The 22,484-nt window shown below is 51.8% G+C and overlaps 1 protein-coding gene across 5 annotated transcripts in view; it reads right to left on the bottom strand.

Annotated features, from left to right (window-relative positions):
* The window catches only part of Prdm16 (PR/SET domain 16), a 313,539-nt gene that overhangs the window by 141,956 nt on the left and 149,099 nt on the right, over window positions 1-22,484 (bottom strand). For 3 of the 5 annotated variants that reach the window (XM_050153399.1, XM_050153400.1, XM_050153403.1), the window contains exon 3: window positions 15,219-15,269. In XM_050153399.1, the coding sequence (XP_050009356.1) occupies window positions 15,219-15,269 (51 nt within the window). The remainder of the gene's footprint in view (window positions 1-15,218; window positions 15,270-22,484) is intronic. The other 2 variants (XM_050153401.1, XM_050153402.1) reach the window with 1 other exon arrangement.

Here is a 22,484-nt window from a genome sequence, read left to right as displayed (position 1 = left end):
CCCCCCCCCCCCCCCCACAAATCCCGACAGCAACACCTCGACTTGTTTATCCGTCCCTTTCTAGTGTGAACCACGCTGAGCACACAGGCCTCTCTGGGGCTCTGGGGGTTGGTAGGTAATTAATTCACGTCTGCTGAGGTAAGCACCAGAGGCCCCCCGGGGGAGAGGAGGCTCCAACTCTCTTGGTGGATTAGGCGTACATGGCCGGCCTCAGCCACCTCTACCCGCTCTCCTGGCGTCTGGCTGTGCCAGGCAGGCCTGCCAGTTCCATGGAAGTTTACGTCTCTTTAATAAAGATTAAGATGTCAGAGGGCCAGTGTTGTACAAAATCCCACTTTTATTAACTTCTCATTACCAACTGAGGAGCGAGGCCTATTTCTGAACTTCCGAAGCGGCGTGGTTTCTGGAGAAAATGGTTATTAAATATGCATTCACGATGGCTGCGGCTAGGGCAGTTCTTGCTGAGTAAGCAACTGGGCTGCATGCCTCCCCGGCTGGACCCAAAACAATGGGGGACTTAATGAAGAGTGACCGTATGGCCTTGCCAGGCTGGAGGGCATCCCTGGAGGGGGCTGGGCTTCGTGTGGTATCAGCTGGTGATGGTGAAGGGCCCTGGGGATCTCAGGCCTTGGTCTTGACCGGAAGCCAGTCCTCGGGCTCCGGTAGGTGCCATCAGTACCCATGCTGCACTGGCTGGACTGTATTATTAATTGGATCTCACCATCATCTCCCTATGACACCCTCAGTTCCCTGCTTGAACCCCCAGGATGAACTGGGTGACTGGTGGCAAGAGCCCCAGGGGGCTCCAGGGGCTGCTGACACCGCTGCCCCTTTTCATTGTGACTCCTGTCACCCTGAGAGTTTGAGTCCCGTGGTACAAGCACCAGACCCCTTACAGAGAAACCACGCTCTGGCAACCCACCTCTCTCCTTCACCTCCATGCACCACCCCCTTTTCCTACTCCATCTTCCATCACGAGCTCCGAGGGGACCCCTCTTCCTCTAGCTCCACCTACCTCTTCCTCACCTCACTAGCCCCTATCAGCCATGCCCAATCCAACCCCATTCTAGCGACTGATCCTTCTCGGACTACACCAGGCACACCTGCCTGTTGTGACCCCCGACTGAGCCTCCTTGGATCACACCTGCTATGACCCCCAACTCGGCATTGGCCAGGCTTCTGGAGGCCAAGGTCACCTCCCTCTGACCCTGACTCGCTGTGAGTCTCCTCCAGCCTTCCCCTCCTGGCTCTAGGTAGGAAAGGAGGGCTATCTCCTCCATCACGGCTCACACCTCTCCCCGGGGCTTCTCCTCCTGCACACGCCCTCCGGGCTGTCCTGCGCCCTCATCCTACACGCACACAGTTTCAGTTGCCAAGTACAAGGCTCCACTTTCTACAGGTGCAAACATGATTCACTCCATAGGAAACCACACTTCGAATTGTGGATCCAAGTCTCTTCTCAAAGATATCGTCTCATGATACGCAGGCCCACCCACTCGCTCATCTTCTGCTGGGAGCAGCCAGTTAGGATTCCCGCATAGCCCGAGGACAAGGGGAGAATTCTCACACCCTGAAGAGTGAAACGGGACAGAAGGATTAAGTCCATTCCACTTACAGTATGTTCAGATGATGATGAATGAATTCATATCATCTCGACTGCGAGCACCCGCCTGCTGTCCCCTGTTCCCCATGTCACTCCCACATCACCAGCTCATCACCACCATTACTACCATCCCTGTTCTTGATGACGTCACCAAGCCCACTGCCTTTGGGTACCCAAGGACTCAGCAGTGCATGTCTGCAGGCTCCACGAGGAACGTGAAAGGGTCCCTTCAAGGGGGCTTACGTGTTGCCACTTCATCCCCGGAACTCTCAGCTCTACCTCCAAGGCCTACCAGACTCCAGTCTCCAGCCCTGGCTGTGCTTCCGTGATCCTTCTCCTTATAACCTCTCCTAGGTTTCCTCCTTTTCCGGTCAAGGGGCCGAGGACCCTCGTTCCAAGCAGGTGGAGTGTGTGCTTAGGAAACACACAGAGGACTGAGCCCGTAACAAGGCCAGGCAGGTCACAGGCCAGCTCATCACTCTGTAGCTTTGGGCAGTCTTTCTCTTTCCTGAGCTCAGAACCCTTGGGAAGAGCCAGGGGGGAACGAGACGAGGGGAGATGGGACATATGGAAAAAGGGGTTCCTTTCACCAAATGGAGAGATGAATGAATATTGGTCACTCGGCCCCTTCTGTCATCTTCCTGGGGAATGTCCAAAGGTCTTTTCTGAGTGTCTCTTATCTACATTGTTGGACAGGGTTCTTCTCTAGTGCTTGTCTGGTCCAGGCTGGCCTCCTTGGAGTAAATGATATGTTTTGTTGAATGAGACTATTGCTCTGTGGCCCAGAGAAACTAGCAGCTGAAGCCTGCAGGGTTGCGTGAGGTGGATGCAGCGGAGTGGGAGCTCTCGGGTGGAATTCCCAGTGAGGTGGCACAGCCCGTAGTCCTGACACACCTTGACACGGATTTGTGCTCTGGCTGCCTCTCCTGGGACTTAAAAAGAGCGACTCCAGAGCACTGGGCCAGTCTCCCAGACTCTCCCAGCCAAGCAGGTGGCTGTTCCTGAGAGAGGCAGACGAGGTACCTGGGGGTCAGGTCCTCCCCAGGCCAGACGAGCTGGGTATGGCATGGGTGGGGGCAGCCGCCATGAGTACAGGGTTGTGTAACCTGTGCTCCAGGGCCTGTCTGCCGAGAGGGAGAAGGGACTCTCGCTGCTGTGTAAACACAGTCTCTAAAGGGCTCTGCGTTCTCACCCCTCTCCCGGCTCTCCAAGCACACGGAGTTGCAGGCTTATCAGGAGGCTGTCTGGCGGTTAAAAGATGTTTCCCTGCATTGTGAGGCTGCATGGAAACCAAGGCATGTCAGCCCCCAGGACAAAGGAACTCAAGTGTTTGAAAGGCAAAAATATTTTGACCTGGCTACATCATTTTTCAAAGGAAAAAAGTAATTCACGGCTCACAATCTACTGCTAATTCACAGGAAGTCCTGTACTTCTTATTAAATCCCCAAGGTCCGCTTTTCTATGTGAGAGGTCGTCTATGAGGGCCAGGGTGTGAGGGAGGTTTATGACTTCTCCTTCCACCTCTTCCTGTTATTTTTTCTTTTTAATACCTTGTCTTGCTGAATGAACCCTCTCTGCAGTGCTATCCCAGGCCTTATCTTTGGGGTCCATACTGCTGGAGAGTTTGAATGAGTACACAGTGACTGCCTTGGGCTGGCAAGTCAGGAACTAAGACCCTAAGAAACTAAGTGATTCATCCAGGTCACCCCCATAATGGGGAGCCATAACTGAAGCTCCCATAGTTCTCATAGCCCTCTGGGAGCAGCCTCTCCTGGTTCTTAGGTTCCCTTAGCAATGGTGCATCTGGAGAAGTCCTCAAGGACTCATGGATATCACAGGTACCATCATCAATATACTACCATCTCACCACTATCAACTTCCCCGTGATTATTACCACCATCACCACATCACCATCATCACTTCTGCCACCCTCATCACCGCCATCTCTATTATCACCGTCACTGTTGCTATCACCATCACCACCGTCACCACCACCATCTCCACCATCACCATCACCACCATCATTGCCACCATCACCACCACCATAACTGCTGCCATCACCATCACGACCATCATCACCGCCATCACCACCATCATCACCGCCATCACCACCATCATCACCGCCATCACCACCATCATCTCCACCATCACCATCACCACCATCATCTCCACCATCACCATCACCACCATCATCTCCACCATCACCATCACCACCATCATCACCGCCATCACGACCATCATCACCGCCATCATCATCACCACTGTCATCACTGCCATTGTCATCACCACTGTCATCGATGCCATTGCCGCCATCATTATCACCACCATCATGGCCGCCATCACCATCACCACCATCATCACTGCCATCAACACCCTCACAACTGTCATCCCTGACCTTTGCCTCACTCTGTGCTACAAAGTGTCAGGTGCTGCTACCTGTGCTCAATACATAGTAACTCATGGAAACAACCACAACTTTGAAGCAAGAACCTCTCTGGAAATGCCTGGCTACCACAGAATCCTTTGCACTTCCATGTCCCCTACAGAGGTGTTTGCAGACATGAGATTTCTGGAGTGTATCAGTGAGACCTAGCATGGCAATGACTTGAACCAAGCTCCACAGTGCCTCTGAAACGGCACTTGGGGTTTGGTTCTCAGACGACAGGAGTACCCATTGTACAGGATGTCTTCCCATGGGCTACAGGGCAGGAGGGCCTCCTCTGACTGGTGAAGGAACAGTTTCCTTTCCTTGGAAGGGGCTCAGTGGGGTGAGAAGACACCACACTTCCATAGTGGAGTCTTCTATGTGAGGGGGATCCCAAAGGGCCCCAATAAGAACAAGAGCTTTGACGGGAATTTGAGTTACATGCCATCTCAAAAGCTGGGCATTTAATAAAGAGGGTGAATTGGGGGACCACACTTTCTATAACACCAGGTGTAAGAAGATGGGGTCACAGCACAAGGATTGCCAATGAACAAGGAGGAGTGGGGATGAGGTGTACCTCAGACTTCAGGAGGGACCTGGAGAGAAATAGGGCTCCTGGGGAGCACAGGAGGTAGGCTGCCAGGTCAAGGCTTATTGGGTGCTCTCTGGGCACAAGGGGTACTGAAGAGCCTGAGTCTATCTGGATCAGAAGCTCCCCCACCACCACCACCACACACAACTGAGAACAGGCTGCCACTTTGTACTTGGCTGACCTTGGGAGAGTGAATGTACTGTCCTAATCAGTTTCCTCGTAAGTACACAAACAGGGAGTATAGCTACTGCTCTGCAGGGTAGCTGTGAGTCCCCTAGAGGTCCTGAGATGTGGCCTAAGAATAGGCAGGCTAGCTTCTGCCCCCAGAGCCTCAGAGCCACCGTGGCACGACTGCCAACAGAAAGGCAAAACCTTACCCTGACACAGCCACTGCACAGAGTCCTGCTGTGTCACCGGACACCCCCAACAGCAGACACTCTCCTTCAGACCTGCCTGGGCCTCTTCAGGTGAGCTGAGCAGGGAGGGGCAGTTCTGTCTCCTGGGAGCCGCACACGGGAAGCCATGGGACAGAGGTGCTCCACGCCCCCAGTCCTACACCCCAGGCGGCCGCCAATCCTGCCCCCTCTGAGGTCTAATTTGATGTTTTCTTCCACCTTGCCAGCTCCCTCTCACTCCTGCCTCTGCACTGCTTGTCCAAAACAGAAGTACAAAGGGAGGAAAGCTATTCAAATCCCTCCTCCTTGGTTTATTTTTGCAGCTCTCTGGGGTGCCCAGGCTTCAGAGTCTCTTCTGATAATTATCTGCCCTTTCGGGGCCGTAGGAACTCAGAGTCCCCAGTTTGGAGGGCTAGAAGGAAGCCCTGGCCTGGCCTGGCCATGGCATGCTGGACCTTCTAAGCAAATGCTGCGGGCACAGGAGCTCGTCTTTCCCTCCTCACCCTGTGAGTAGTGTGAAGGAGATTCTGTAGCCTCTGAGCCCCCCACACCCTGCTGGTCTGTGATGAACACCATGCCAGACTCTCTGGGTGATAATTTTCCGTCCCCGACAACGCAAACATTTCTGAGGCTAATCCTCCAGGTCTCAACCATTGCTCAGAAATAACGGAGCCGAGGCTCCGACATAAAATAATACATCTTGCTTTTTATGACTTCATTTATCAACAGCACACTGGAGCAACATCTTGCTAACTGGGTGAGAAGAAGCTGTTGTTTGCCGGGTGCAGTAGGCTGATGGACGTGGGTGTCAGGTGGATAACGAATCCCGTTAGCATACAAAGAGGCCGAGGCAGAGAGAGGGTATCCGTCAGAGAAAGAAAGAAAGAGTATTAAATAAGAAAATGGCATATCATGCTGAATCTGTTAAATTAAGAACTGCGCTCCCTCTTACCAAAACCAATTTGTTATCCTTGCTGTTTCTCCCTGTATATGGTGGGAGAAAAGGTGTTGCTCAGGATCCGACTGGGCCTCCTGGCTCACTGGTGCCCAGGGGCCCAGCCCAGCCCATCTGCATATGGGGGTATTTCTGCCTCAAAAGCACGGACAGGGCCAGCAAGGTGTCTCAGCAGGCAAGGTGCTTATTGCTAAGTCTGGCAACCTAAGTTAGATCCCTAGGACCTACATGGTAGAGAGAGAATCAACCCACGAATGTCCTCTGACATCCCTCATTGCCATGGAACATACATGCTTATGGGCACACACACACACATGCACACACACATAATTTTAAAAATTAAAAGTTTGCAGTAGATAAAGACCATTATAGAGTCACAGTTAATCAAGGTGCAGACCACAGCTGACTGTGGGATGCCCAACCCCAACTGATACATCTACAACACAGGCCCTATTCTCATATACTATAAGAATGCCACAGGATACTGGTCAGGAAGGTTGCAAGAGCCAGAGGACCCGGCTGTCTGCTTGAGGTTGTGTTTTCTATCTATGCCAGGAAATATGCACATAGGAAATTCCAACAATATGGTTGCATCAACAAGACAGAGGACAACAAGCGCAGTTGACATGGTACAGGGCCTCACGTCTAAGAGAACTAGTCTTCTCCAGAGGTGAGCCCCCATGATAGGGTAGCCGATCCTAAGAGGTTGGCCCGAAAGACACATAACCAACACCGAATGATCTTAGCAGGATGTATTCACCAACTTATGCATGCGTGTATGTAACTGTTACGATTGGAGACTAAGTGGCCATGAATCTGAAAAGGGGAAGAGTCATAGGGAGAGTTGGGTGGAGGAGAGGGAGGGGAGAACAATAAAAATACAGTACTCACAATTCAAAATTCTCAGAAACATAAATTTTAAAAATTAAAAAGGGAAAAATTTGAAAATTAAAAATAGAAATAGCACAGAGCCCACCACACAGGGTCCTGGAAATGTAGCCCCATGAGGCATATTCAGGTTGAAATGGGGTACAACAGAAGACAGAGAAGAGCAGGGACCCTTTGTGTACAGGACTGGGTTCTCAAGACCCCAACTCTGGAAGAGGATAACTTGGCAAATCAGCACCCCGGACAGCTCCCTGCCCCCCACAGTAGGTGCTTGTTAGCAAGAGTGTCTTCAGTGGGCAAAGGAAGCAAAGCTGGACTTTGCTAGGCTGCAAGATTCAAGGAATTCCACAGATGTGGACCCTGCTGTGTGTTCACCTGCAGGTGGCTTCACTCACAGGTCCGCGTGCATTTGAGATTTCTATTTGTTCTGTTTTCAGGCTTTGACCTGGAAGCCCTCTTTTTGACGTCACATTGTCTAGATGGCAATTTGGGGGCACTGAACACTGGGTTGGTCACTCTGGTTTCTATGCACTGGTATCCAACCATTAGTCAATGACAACCAGCCAGGGGCCACCCTGGGTTTCTTCTTTCCCAGAAAAAGGCCCTGGGACACTGCTAAGACACACTTGGCATCTCCTGAAGCAAGGAGTCCATTTCCCCTACAGCTCTGGGGAAGTCCAGAGTCTCAACCTGAAACTGTCCCTCTCAAGGGGTAAGCATGCCACCAGGTCAACCTGAGTCCAGCAGGAGCAGGTAAAGTCACAGCGGTTGAATGTGACAGAAGGGTAGCTGTGCATTCTTCATCCTGTCTATCTCTGCACTTAAGGGCTACTTGCCTCAGACTTCATTCTCAACAGATCTAGAAGAAGGAGCAGTACCCTAGCTTGTGACCTGCAAGCTAGGCAGATGTCAGCCCAGATACCACCTCCTCCAGAAAGTGTACTGTTCCATCCAACTCTGTGGCATAAATAAGAAGAAGTGGCCACATGCTCTTTCTGTGCTCTGGCATAGAAGTGAGCCTGTCTAATTCTTCCTCCTTCCTACTCCCGAGCCCCAGGATCATACACCCCAGACAGCTAACAATAGATGCTCATATCCTATGGGGTCCAGCCATCAGAGGAGAGCCACGTTCTGCTGACCCACAGGCAACCTGTCTCCTCTGCGTGAGTGAGTTAGGGAGGCTATTTCACATCACTGGGTCCTAGAATGCTTTGTCATCTAGCAACATCAGGACACTAACTTACCATTCCAGCCACTTTCACTGACTCCAGCCCACCCAGGCTTGCCAGGTCCTGAACTCAGGCCTATAGTGCACGACCACTCTGACTTCAGCTGTGGAGGGCCCATATGACCCTCACATTATGCCTGCAGAGCAATACTGGAGCCACGTGGAACCACCGGACACATACACTTAAGAGTCCTTGCCAAGAACTGTCTACTGGCTAGCGTTTGACAGTGTTGCCTTGCGTCCTGTTCCGCCCAGTCTCCCTGCCTCCAGCTCAGTAAAGCACAGCTAACAATGTCTGAGGGGTGACAGTAAACATGTCTGTCACAAGGCTACACTTGTGTAAGTGACCACCACAGGTGTAGACGCCACAAATGAGTTTGTGTGGCACCTGGTACACAGTGCCTCACTGGGGCCAGGGCGGTGGAACCCATCATGTCTGTCTGCCATTCCCCTTCGCACTCTCCCTTCCTGTCTCTGCAGTGGATCAGGGAAAGTGCAGATGTGACCCACAAGTTAGAGCTTGGACTCTGGGACAGCTGTGGCAGCCACACATGGGACCCCCAGAGCAGGATTACCAACCATGGATGCAGGAGCCATGGTACCCCAAACATTAGCGGTTCTCATGTAGGTCGTGGCCCCTTTCCTGCATATCAGATATTTACATTATGACCATAACAGTAGCAAACTTACAGTTGTGAAGTAGCAGTGAAATAATTTTATGGTGGGGGTCACCACAACATGAAGACTATTAAAAGGTCACAGCATTAGGAAGGTCGAGAACCACTGCCAAGGAGGAATCAGCAGGCAAAGGCTCCCTTGGGGTGTCAGTGGGCTTGTGTGTTCTCTCAGGACCGGGTAACTCCCACCCCCTGGCTACTCTCCCTGAACCTAGGGCAGGTGTCCTCTCTAACAACAGGTGGTTTTCTAGCAGTGACGGCCACAAAGGCCTACCTCCTCCCATCCACCAAGCAGCTGTTGTCCACGGAAGCATCTCTCTCTCCAAGGTCCACGCAAATCCTACCTGGAGACAAAGATCTAGGGAGGTTTTGCCCTAAACGAACAAATACAGACGAGTGTGGCTTCGGATACTCTCAATGGACCCCAGAACCTGTTTTCTGCAGGGCCTAAGAAGCTTAATCTGCGCCATAAGGAGGAACAGACTCAACTTTTGTATCCTGCTGTGAGATTTTCTTCCAGGAATTCAGGTCTGTCAGACAGCATGATACTGTCAAAATGATCGGCTGCGGGGAACTGTTCAAGGTAACTGTGGTACCCAAGCGGATGCTCGTCCGTGCTCAGTCATCCTAGCCTCATGCTGCCCCTGTCTGCCCAGAACCCAGAGTGTCTTCATATCATGTATGGAAATGACAGGAACCTCAATGCGGCAGGTGCTTGGGCAGGCGAAGGCCACGGCTGACCCTCCTCATCTAGGCTTAACACTCAGGACTTGGTTGTGTTTGCATTTGTGTGTTCAGGGCAGAAGAGGCTAAAGAGAACTTCCAGTTGATATATATTTCTCTCCTAATAGTGCTGCGCAATTTAATTAACTCAATATTGCACCCACCTGAAGATTACAGACCAGCTTTATTGACACCTCCATCTGGCTCCTATAAAGCCAGTAATGCAGCCAATAAATCCCTTTCAGAGCCGGGAGCAGGAGAGGCCGTCCCACTTGGCCATCTTCCCCTGGTTCTTGGGTGTGGACGGAGGATGATGGCTCCTACTCCAGGCCCCCAGGAGAAGGGGCCAGGGACCCTGCTGATAGTTTCTGATGCCAGAGAAGGGTCCCCAGGGGCCTCTGCTTTCCCTCCCTGCTAAAAACCAAGGGGAGGGGAGGTAGCCAGCTTCCTATTCTTGACCTCCTCCAGGACCTTTATCTAGAGACTTTCTTAGAGAGCCTTCATGAATGCCATGTAAGAAGTTTCTGAGAAAGGAAAACTTGACTTATTTCTCACAGAAAGGGAGAAATGAACACAGACCCCCTAACCTGCCTAAGCCCCTGGTCCCTCCAAGCCTCCTCCAGTTGGTTGAGCGCTGTCTCAGCCTTTATCCGACAAGCAGGGCCCTGAAGACAACACCCACGGGAGCAGGCAATAAATTACGGTCGGGAAATTAATTAGCTGCACCTCTGCCCACCTAATCTGATGGTTCAAGCTGATTTAAGGGAGCCTCCAGGGGCGGCGGGGGTGGGGGGAGTAATCGGCATCACTCCACTCAGGAGATGTACATTTACACAGTCTTCGCCAAGCTTGGGGCTGCCCATAACTCACCGAGGCCACGCTAACGGACCATTAGTCACCCTTATCATTTCATAAAGGGGCCACAGTTCCAGGCCCTGCCCTAAGAAGCTGGTTCAGGTGCTGCCAGGGGGTGAGGTCAGAGTCCAGCCGGGGCCCCAAGCTGCCCTAGATGAGGGTGGCTGGAGCTCCCCCTGCAAGCCCTCCCCCACACTGCCTTCTGCCCTATTGCTGGAGAAGAGTGCCGGAAGGGGCCTTTCTGGACAAGTCTCAAGTTGTGAAAGCAGCATCCTCCGTCCTTCGGGGAGGGGTGAGGGAAGAAGCCAGACACAGGCTGGTTTCAGAGAGCCGCTGAGGGTCCCAAGGCCAGTGGCCCAGCCCCCTCAGGAGAGGGGACCCTTGGAGGCAGCCCTTCCCGACTTTCTGCTGTCTCCGTGGCGGTGTTGCACCTCTTCACTTTGCAACCTTTGATTCAGCAAAATCAAGGATGCAAACTTCTTAGGAGTACTTAGTTTCCATAGCAACTGAAGCTGACCTCAACATTGTTCTCAAGAGGGGACTGACTTTGCTATATGTTCATTCACTGAATTAATGGACTCCCCGTTCTTTTATCAGCAACCCCAGAACAATGGAAAGAGAGACATGTCCTCAAAGGGCTTTCAACCACTGTCCAGCCTTTTGTTCCCGGCTTACCGCGACGAGGCAAGTCTATTCAGCCCGAGATTATAAAAATCAACTCGGGGCTGTCTCCAGGGCAGCTAAACACACTTTGGTTTCATAAAGACATAACTGATCCTACATGCAAATTAATAATTTCGACACAGCATTTTTGCTGCGTTAGTGGGTTTTTGTGGTTGTTGACGGGTTTTTTATTTTTGTTTGTAATAGTGTAGGTGTAGGGAAACTGCAGGATAGTTGTGCACTTTGATGGGCTCTGAGCGTGACCAGATGTCTAGAAAGGGTAGGAGGGGAAGAGGTCCCTAAGCTCACCTCAGTGACACAGCCCTTAGACAAGCTATGCGTGGTGGTGGAGAGCCTTCCGGTTCCAACAAACACCAGCCAGACCCTGACCTGCAGGTCAGCCGCGCATCACAGAGGACCCGTATGTGTATCTCCCCGCCGCCTCACCCCCCAGCTACCCAGGAACAATATAAACCAGTCCCCGACTGCACAGCTCGTGCAAAGAAACCGTCTGCAGGGGCAAACAGATCACTCAGTTGTGGCCAGGTTTAGATCTCAGGATGTGTGACATCCAAACAATTACTTTCACAAAAGCCACTTGGTAGCTGCCCGGTTGCCTCGGCTCCCACTTCCTCAGCAGGCTGAGTTCACGCTCCTGGCTCTGGTCATCCTTCATGAACCCTGAGGCCTCTGGGCTTCCGGTCACCAGAGGCGGCATATCCAGGACCATACGATGGGTAAAAGGTCCCCGAGCCCAGTGGGAGAGGTTATGCTTCTAACACCCAAATAATCACTTCACAGATTTCCATAATCATCAATCAATCATCCTATTTGGATCACTCGAGAGCTATCAGGTGGCTTTTATGACCTGTAGCATTTTGTACGAAATAATAACTGGAAGAGATTTATGGACCCATCGCTGACCCTCTCGACTTATTTATTTATTTACTCTTTTCATGTCTCCTGCCATGGCCCAGGAGGAGCGCTGGCTGGGCCCTTCCAGACATGAACCTTTTCCAGGACCCCGAGTACCAGTTATAATGGTACAAATCCCCGATTTCTTTATTTGGGGGCGGAGAGGGAGCAGAGAAAGGGAGGAAAGGCGGAAATAAAAATACAAGAGAAAAAGGTCACTTCCTTTCATTTGTGCTCTCTCCCAGTTGCCCTGTATTAACACCCCCTTCCTCCACGAGATGCTGAAAGAAAACAAGATAAAGCAGGACAAAGGGAAAGGCCGTGGGGCCCTGTGTTTCCCTTTTCATATCACTGAAGAGATTGAATCAAAATTCCTTCGCCTGATACCATCTCCCCGGGTGGACTACACTCTTGTTAACGGATAAATTCAGCCCTCCAGAAAGTCAAAGAATAAATTTAAGCCTTTGCCAAATGTCTATCCTATTGGATTTTGATAAGGCGGCCATTGAGCCTTAATAATGTCTTCCATCCATTTTCCGCGAGCCCTTAACACGGCTCTTTATTCGTCCCCAAAGCCTCTTCTCCCGGCCTTTTTATTACGGGCTCCGACGAGCTCTCCGGGGAGCCGCGCAGCCAAGTGATGGATGGACAGCTTGCTAGATTATCTCCCGCAGATGTTTGCTCTCCAGGAGCCCCCGGGCTTCCCTCTAAGTAAACAGACTAAATAGAGTCGCCAGCAGAGGGGCAGCCCCAGAGGTCCTGGGTTCTGCTGTGGGAAGAAGCTGGACTGGGTTTGACCACAGCCAGAGTGACGACTTCTAGGGAAGCTCAAGTGATGTCTCCAGAGGGCACAAAGGACCGGGGCAGAGATGGCAGCGGGGATTTAGGTACTTGAGGTTTGGAACACAGGCACAAAGCTGGGGGCATGTGGCCACAAGTGATGAAAATGTTAGTGACAGTGGAGCCCAGAGGGATGCTGGGAGTAAGAGGCATGGTGGGTGAGTAGGGGTGAGCAGGAGACTGGGTACAGTGAGGGCGAAAGGGGGAGCAGAACTGAGAAGAGACTGAGCCAGCGGTAGCTTTGCTCAGCACAGGCTTGCAGAGTCTTGGGTGTGAATCTTGACACAACTGGCCCATGCATAGCCACGCTTGCCTGGCTCCTTCTGTAAATTCTGAATACTCAGAAGCATGAAATGCCTCTGTAGCAACCTGTTCTCTAATACTTAATACTTCCAAGAGCAACATCTTCCCTTCCTGCAGCAGTGTCATGGGCTGAAAGAATGAAACCAAGCCTGCTAGAGTTCACAGACGCTGGTGCAGGGAAGGATATATGAAGCTCAGAGATGGCAACTGAACAACCCAAGGCCACACAGTCTCCACATGCCCCCTTGGTCCTCCACTTCCCTATCATATTCTTAATACAAGTGTGCAAGTCTTCAGGTAATCCAAACACACACAGGTTCGTATAGCATTGCTCAGAAAGAAAAAAAAAGCAAGTATGTAGCAACCACAGCGTTAAGTGACATGTTAGTGAGGCAAAAACTTCCACACACACAGAAGTTCAAAGTCCTATGTGTCCCCTCTTGCTCCTGGCATGGGACCCCCTTTGCTGTTGACGTAAAATTCCCATCTCCATTCAGTCCCCTCCACCTCCCACCACTTAGGTCCAGACCAAAGACTAGGTTTTAATTCTTGTTCTGTGATCCCAGAGAAGCAGGGATGTCTGAACTCAGCCGAAGCTGGAAAACTTCTGCTCAGCAGTCCCTGATGGTATGCTGCAGCAGCTCCCCAGCCTCACGAGAAACACTGTAGAGCGTGGACAAGGATACCCACCCGCAGCCTCAGGCTTCCAAGATGCTCCAGCCTCTAAGGGAGTTAGTCTGTGGGGGCCCCTAGGTTCTCTGAGACCCTCAGCCTGTCTGTAGCTTCAGGGGCATCACAGGAACCTGCGACTGAGACAGCTGTCCCCCAAGTATCTTCAAGTGGGTCTCTGGTTGTGATGTACTTCACAACTATCCCAGAAGCAGCTCCCGAGATGACCTGGGGCCAGGTTAGACAAGAACTCACGGACCCACATTTTATAGAAGAAAAGGCACAAGTCACAAACAGCGTCCCTACTTTCCACCCCAGAGCAAGAGCAGAGCGACCAGACTCACTCCTGTCATCTGTTATTTTGTTTCCTTTCAAAAGTATATCCAGCGCTCTCCTTTTTGTCGCCCTTTACATTTGAACTTGACCTTTTGATCCCTTGCCTTAACCACTTTACCTTGGCTGGGCGACACACCCAGAGACACACTGACAACAAGGTGGTCCACTCTGTTGGTGGCAAAAAGCAGACTGGGCTTCACTTTTCCACAACTCTTGAGATACAGAATTCTGTTCCAGCCCCCACCCCTTTCCTTTCAAAACACACATATTTACCCAAAGAAGAAAAGGGGAGTGGAAGGGAGGGAGGGAGAGAGGGAGACGGAGAGAGAAAGAATCTGGCCCGTGGTACACTTAAACGGTAGAGGGATGGAGGAAAGAAGGGCCCCTGTGACAACTTCACCTCCAAAATATTGCCTGAGGTCTGCCTGGGGGAAAGACAGTTCCCATCCGGTAAAGAGCTCTGCCCGTGTGCCCAGCGTAGTGCCCACTAGGTCAGACTTGTCTGCTCACTCGGGTGGCAGGACCCCTCAAGTTTACATCCTGTGTGTGTGTCCCTTGACCATGTGTATTTTCCCCTCTGCATAGCTTTCTCTCTCTGTGTCTCTATCTCTGAGTCTTTCAGAGCCGTGTTTGTCGACCAGCTATGATCCATCATCAGCCAGAAAGGTGGTAGACAATGCCCAGTTGAAGCTTTTTCTTTTGCCTAATGCTTTGCTTACTTAAAGCGACGCTTGAGCCCTCTTTGGGAGTTAAGAGCGCAGCAAAAGGATCTGTTGAATCTGCGGCCCCTTGCGCTCCCCCCACCCACCCTTTTCATGTGAGTATTCAGTGAAGATAGTTAAATAAACACAACCTGCCTTTATTTAGTTTTCCTGTGTCTGCATGGCCCGCAGCATTCCCACGGGCCCAGGGTTGTCCTCTGTTCTCAAGAGCTGGGGTGGCTTAGTGAGGTGACCCCCCCACTGCTGCTTACACAGTGAAAATGAGTGTCTCCCCTGATGGCATTCATATACTGTGTGCAGATGATGCTCTGCTCATGGACTGGTTCTTTGCTCTGTAGCTCAGAAACAACCAGGACCACATGGCTGTCCCACCAGGGGCCACGTAAAAGGGTACTGGGGGGTGATGACAGTCACGGCAGGTTTGCCTACCTTTTTGATGCAGCTCTCCTGGGATGACACCTCTGTATCCGTCAGCATCTGCTGCAAAGCAAATCAGAAAGGGCTGTTAGTGGCTAACAGGTGTCGCCTTCACGCCGCAGAGGGCTGTGAACCACAGGGGGATCAACACCTCTCCAGCGTGAAGGCAAGATCCCGTGGCTTCCCTGAGAAATGAAGGGAAATAATGCTGGGGGCTCTTTTAGTTTCCATGTGTGTACACGCATGCATGCGCATATATGATAAACATTGCCCGACAGGAAGCAACGCGTGGGAGGAAAGGGTTAACCTGGTCCACGATTCTAGGTTACAACCTATTGTTCTGAGAAAGTCAAGGCCAGAACTCGTACAGCTAGTCACACCACATCCACTGTCAAGAGCAAAGTGGATATACATGTCCTCAATCATTTGCTTAGTGTCCTTATTCTAACAGAAACCCCATACGCTGGGGACCTGAAAGATGTCCTTGCCCTGCAAATGTTGCGGTTTGTTCTTTACAGCTCCTCTTCGGAGTCGGTGTTGCTCTGCAGAGAACCCATGGCCCAGTAATGAAAGTGTGAGGGCCGACACATCCTAAAGCAGGCCGCCCTTGGCTGCAACCAGCAGGGAGCTCAGACCCTGAAAGGTACAGCAGACTTCGAGCTCTGCCAGAAAACCCAGCAGAGCCTCTGTAAAAATGTCTCCTGTTCTAGTCTGCCCAGCCTTAAAAGATTCGCAGGCTGCCGGCATGACCCTGTCCTCCTAGGGATTCCAGTTTGGCTTAGGAGGCAGAGCTCCGGGGAGCCATGAGTTCCACCTCTGTTCTGAGACATCGGATATGGGAGCAGGCACGGGTTCCTTGAGTCTGGGATGGCAGCGTGTCACCTGCTCCTATTAACATGACATGCCCCAGGGAAGGAAGTTGGCTTTGTGGTGTCTGGGGGTACTTCTTCAGCTGTGGTGCTGGACATCATGAAGGCACTTGAACCACAGCAGACCTGCATCCTCTACCTCACAGACACATCTGGCAGCAGGAGAGAGAGAGCGCCACCCTTGCATCCTTCTGTCCATACAGCTGTCCTTGACTCCGATCTGCAGAGCCTCGGCATTTTTCCCCAGCATTTTCCCCCAGCAGCCCCGCCTAGAGGGCGGGTGCTTCAGTGATCAGACACAAAACGCTACAGCTAAGCAAACTGACAAATGGGTGGTAGAAACCAGACTTTTCCCTTCTGGATTGGGAGTCCAGCCCATAGCCTCATGTTCATAAATTATAATGTCATTTCCAAAAGAATAGGAACCAAGATGGAAAATCAAACTTGAAAAACAGAATGAGGAGTTATGTCAACCCAAAGAGCTTTCTCTCCCTTCCTTTCCCGCTACCCCGAGGTGCCCACGTGTGCCCGTGCAGACCGGCAAGGGAGTGCGGTACACCAAAAAGGCTCTGCCTGGCTCAGCTGTAATAACAAGAGGCCATATTCTAAACGTTGGGAATTCTAACCAATTGGGAACTTTATGTTTCTTTTAATAAATTCTGAAAGTGTGGTTTGGAAAAGTGACTCTCAGTGAGACGTGAAAGTGAGGGAAGGCTAGGTGAACTCCACGCAGACTCACACCAGCCTCCGGAGGGAACGCCACCGATGACCCAGCGATGTGCTTTGCCCAGACGGGCTGGATTCTGACGCATGACCAGCTGCAGAAGCCAGACAGAGCTGTGGACAGCTGTGCTTCTCCCTGTCCCCCAATATGGCTTCTCTTCTCTTCTCACTCAGAGCAGGGCCAGGGAGGGTGGAGGGGATCCCGAGAGAGCGAGACTGACTGCTGAACCCTAGAAAAGCTCTTTCCCAGTGAAGTCTGCAGTCACGTGCTGGAGGCAAAGGTTGCCCAGGGAGGCCTCTTCCTGACACTGTCTATCCAAATCTGTGCCCTAGATGCTGCTCCCAGTGGGGATAGAGACCTTTTGGCTAAATACTCACAGGATGGCGGTTCTGTGCTGCAGGCCACCCCATGGCAGGGTAAGGGGCCAGTCCTGTGGGCCATGAGCTCTCTTGGTTTTTAATGGCCTTGCTTCAGCAAGGAAACATTGGTGTTTTCACTTTTCCCAGGAAAGCAATGCTTGTGCTACACGGGGAAGAAGAGACACAGCCGGAAGATGCTCCTTGTAGGAACCAACTGTGCCCCATATGCTCAGCAAAGAGCAGATGCTGCCCCAAACCTAGTGCCTGTCTCTAGACTCCATTCGTGTAGTGAGTGGGGATCCCCATGCTGAAGCCCTGCCGTGAGGACTCCTGAGCTGCTTGACGCAGCTGGATGTTTTACCTGGTCACCTCATCCCTGTTAGGGTCCTTTCCTAGGGTCCCAGGATTCAGGGACAGACACACACACACATGCACATGCGCACACACACACACACACACACGCACACACACGGCTGCAAAGTCTATGAGTATGTGCTGTGTGTGCTGAACCTGTCAACAGACAGGTCACAGGCTCCATGTGATGTTTTAGGACCAGTCTAAGGAGCTCGCCTGGTGGCATTCCACAGCCACCTTGTACTAACACTCTAACGTCAACACAGTTCTAGACACTGGAGGGAGGGCTGGGTCGCAGGGCGGGCTATGAGATGTCTCTGGCCATTCTGATGCAAGGCTGTCCTGGACTTCTGGAGAGGGCACCCACCCCAGTCCTAGGCGATCTCTGAGAGTAAGGGGGTGTCTCCTGTCACAGCAGAGACTCCTGATATGAAAGTTGCACCTCGTGTCACTAGTAAGTGTGGGGCCGAGGCTAGAATGCCTTTGCATACCTGTCTGCTCTGTCCTCTGTGTGTTCAGTCAAGCTTCAGGTGCCGGCAAGGTCACCAGCAGCCAACAGAGGTCCTTGGGAAGGGCCTATCACCAGCTCACGCTGCTCACATTCACTGTTCTGGAGCGTGTGGCTGCCTCTGAGGGAGTGCTCTTTTTTAGAGATTCCTTCCTCCTAGCAGGAAAGGGTTTGAATCTTCCAGGCAATCTAGCTAGCACCCACATATCTGTGTTCTAAGCACAGATGACCATAACTTTGGGGAGAGGATGAAGTCCTTCAACAGCACCCCTGACAGAGTTGTCCAGGGAGCTCCCCTCAACACTGCCTTTCTATAGCTGCAGGGATCAAACCAGAGCCCTTGGGACATCAACAAAGGCCACCCTGGACCTGTGGGACCTCAGATTCATGGCCTGCAGAGTGGGGCTGTTCTTTTCCTGCCCTCCTTCCTTTCCCCCATCTCCCCCACCCATGGGTACCTCCTATTGTAGCAAGCTTGAGTTTCCCGTGATTCTGATGGCTCTGACCACACTGTCTCCCTAGCCTCCCAAAGGCCCACGTCACAGAAAAGTGGCAATGCTGACAACTACATTTACAAGGCCTTTGTCGCCTGGGCCACCCTGTTTGCATTGGGGAGACCCACATAGGAAAGGTTTCCCTCGGTCACTAGTTTGCAGGGGACTAGAAGGTCCTGCGTGCTAGAAATGGCTCAAATCAGTCGCAAGGCCAAAGGTGGAGTTTCTTTTCTGAAGACACCAGAGGCTGCATTCTGAAATCATGTCTCACTTTTCAAGAAGTTAATCGCCACCAGTGGAATGAGAAGATATGGAGATAGATTGGGGGCACGAGGCCTCAGCTTACAGAAAAGACAGCTGGATCTGCCAGTTCTGGGTTCCAGAAACCATAGCGGCCTTTCTCGCAGGGGGTAGCAGACGCTGCAGAGGCTACCGGTGTCTCCGAGATATGGTGTTCCAGGCAGGACTCTGGTCACCCACACCAGCTTATGCTCCACACCTCAGTTGGAAACCAGCAGGAATGTTCTGGGGATCTGGGTCTTCTTGACACTGTACACAGTCTGTGAGTGGCCACACAGCCTTCTCCCAACCTGCCTGTCACCCTTTAACTCAGGGGAAGGCAAACTGTGTTCCGTAGACCTGCGGATGAGTGTAGTCCCAAGCAGGGCCCCCATCAGAAGCTAAGGAGTAGCAGAGGGTAAGTGCCCAGTTAACCCATCTGCTATGTCATTATGGGCACTGTTACTACCTACCCTGGAGTTCGCTATCAGATGGGGACTCACAAAGGGACATCAACGACCTCATCTACAACTCTCGTCAAGAGTCACCAAGTGAGAGGGAACAACCAGAGCCTTGTGCTTTCTAGGTCATGGGTCCTGCCAGCCTTGGGGAGAGGAGCTGGGGCTCTGTTTCTTGGCCCTCTTCACCAGTACTCTGAGCAGATACTCCCTGGGCTGTGGGGCATGCAAGCTTGCACTGAGACAAACTGAGAGCTGCCGAGGACCAGGCAAGTATCTCGTGGCAGGCTTCCTGAGTGACTAGTGCTGGAACAGGAGCATCACGCCCTCAGAGGAAGCTGGCACCTCATGAGTTTCCAGAGCCCCCCTGCAAGGGAAGGTTTGAGCCAGGTTCCGATTTAATGGCAGCCTTGCCAGGTAGAAATATCTTTAATGAGGCCCTCCTCACCCGCTGCTGACCTTGGGTGGAGAAACCGCCGGACACACTCCGGAGCCTCTCAGCCTTGGCTTCCTCGCTGGCTGGGCTGCCTTTTGCTGAAAACCCTCTTTATGTTGCTAGCTCAGCCTCAGCGCTTGTACTGCCGGCTTGCTGACTGCTGGCAGTGGCTGCCCCAGGCTCTCAACTTCTCCCCCACACCCCAGCAGAAGTATTAGGTGTGTTTTGATTGAACATTTTAGCCAAAAAAGCGAGGTTTGACCTCCGGCATTTAGCTTCTCTCTCGAGTATCGGTGCCAGGATTTAGCTAAGTGGGGTTGCTCAAAACATCTTTTTTGACTCTTAAAATAAATACCCTCTGTTCTCCAAGAGGTTGGTGAGGAGTAGACACACACATAAAGACATCTCATAGGCTCACAGCTCCAAAACTCTGGCATGTTCCCCAAGGGGGCCGACTTTTTGTTTGGTGTCACAAATGGATCCCAGAAGGCGTCTCTCCCTTCAAAGAATCTGGGAGCAGACCCATGGGAGAAAGCCAACATGAGCCCCAACATAAGGCCACTCCAAAGCCAGAACAGCCAGACTGGGGAACACGATCTGGCTTGCTCTTGGGCTGTCCTCGGGCCTTTGTATATAGCCTGTGTCTCTCTAGCCCATATTCCTCTCTTATCTGATTTTGAAGTTGTTTCTCTGGATCTGAGGATTTGTGTGTACGTCCAGAACCTTCAGGAAGTTGATTATTGGATCTCTTCTGAGTGGGGACAAGGGCAGAGTACTTGTGATGTTATGAAGAGAATGTTGGTAGGGACTCCCAAGCATCCTGTCCTGGCTCTGAGCCTTGCCTGATGACTGGAAGAGGTTGTGGGCTCAGGGTTGTTTGGGGGACACAGAGCAGATGACACATGATGGTAGCTGTTGACCTTCACATCATTAGAAGTGTTGAGCTCTATGAGGCCTGCTCTTACCGCAGAGTTTTCTACTCATAAGCTCAGAAGCTAAAGAACAGGATTGCATGGGGCTACCCTGATGAGAACCCAGCTAGTCTTTGGAGAGGAATACCCTTAACTCTTTCTGGGATGATGGAAAATGGGCATGCATGCATTTTGAGGCTAATGGCTCTCATTGGTTTGGAACTTACTAATTCAGCTAGATGGGCTGGTGAGTGAGCTCTAGGTACCCTCCTGTCTCTATCTCTCCAGCACGGGGATTAGAAATATGTACCAGGATGTATAGACGTTTTTGTCATTAGGCGAATTCTGGGAGAGTGAACCCAAGCCCTCAAATCTACGCAGCAAGTACTTTACTGGCTGAAGGTGAATTTCTTCTTCCTCCTCCTCCTCTTCTTCTTTTGTTTTTTTGACACAGGGTTTCTCTGTGTAGCCCTGGCTATCCTGGAACGATGGCCTTGAACCCAGAGATCCACCTGCCTCTGCCTCCCCAGTGCTGGGACTAAAGGTGTGCGCCACCACCGCCCAGCTTGAAGGTGAACTTCTTGAAGAATAGTGTTCACCCTCCATTTTTCTCCCAGATCAACAGTTCAGTCCTGACATCTTGCCTGGTATAAATGGCGCACGAGCACCTCATTACGGGTGACTATAATGACATCAGCAGCTGCTATCATCTGGTGTTTCTGACATTTCTGGGACAACCTCCTTCATGGAAGAGCCTGGAGGTAGCTGATCTGGGCTTTATCACCAGGAAACAAAATTGAGGGCGGGGTGAAAACATGGAAGGAAAGGCAAAGAAATGGCGGGCAGGCCGGGAACCACTGGCGTGTGAGCCTCTGTCCCTGTGTTGTATGGGCCCTGAGGTCCCACACCTGATGCCTGTCCGGATCTCCCTAGGAGAGGGACACACCCCATGGGGGGAGCCTTGGCCAGAGCTGAGCTGGGACACATGCATTGGCAGTTCTAGTGGGAACCCTGAGAGGTTCTGAATCCCCAGGCCAGTCCTGGCTTCCAGAGCAAAGGATCTGGCCGTGTTGACACAAACTCCTGTGCTCTCATCTGGGAGAGTGGGGTCATATTTATTTATTTATTGCATTTGAAAAAAATCAGCTTGGCCATGTTTGAGCTGTAGAAATGATTTTTTTTTAAAGAGCGGTGGACACTGTTTTTAGCTTTTATGCCTAAACAGATACTTCTCAGTTCCTGCAAGCGAGAGCTGTCTAATGAATGGGGGCTCTCTCTTCCCTCCTAAGAAAAATATTTACACAGTCTAGCGCAGCAGCAGAGAACCGTTCTGGAGCCCATCCCTAAAATGCAGAGAGGTCTCCACGCCTGTCTGCGCTCCGCCAGCCCTCCTGTCCTCAGGGGCATGTCCTAATTCCCTGCTAGAGTTCCTTTGGAGAGACCAGTCCCAGGGGAATGCTGACATCATCTTACCTTCCAGAGCTGTCCTATATGGCTAGCCAAAGACCCTGGGCAGCTTAGACCCTAGCTCAGTATGAGGAGAGGCACTGGTTTTCTCAGAAGTCCCCTGTGAAACCCTCTCCTCATGAAGGGTTTGACGGAACCCCCTATCCCACACCCTTCATGGATTGGATGGGGTGTGCCCAGCCTTCTGCATGGCCTGATGGGGCCTGATGGGGCCTGATGGGGCCAGTGGCACTCAGTCCTGTGCCCAAACATTTAACATTTTCCCTTAGGCATGGGCCTGCCCTATGCAGCCTGGCCAGCATTGTGATGCAGAACCTGGGCACAGGTTGGCTGCCCTCAGATGATCCAAGAACACTCTGTTCAGTGGCGGTTCTGGGCCTGCGATCATACTGTCAGACACCTTGTCCAGCAGAGGCTGC

Source organism: Alexandromys fortis, unplaced genomic scaffold, assembly GCF_014885135.2.
Source record: "Alexandromys fortis isolate MF-2015 unplaced genomic scaffold, M_Fortis_MF-2015_v1.1 scaffold_88, whole genome shotgun sequence".
Taxonomy (NCBI): Eukaryota; Metazoa; Chordata; class Mammalia; order Rodentia; family Cricetidae; genus Alexandromys; species Alexandromys fortis.
This window is presented reverse-complemented; position numbering and strand designations above follow the sequence as displayed.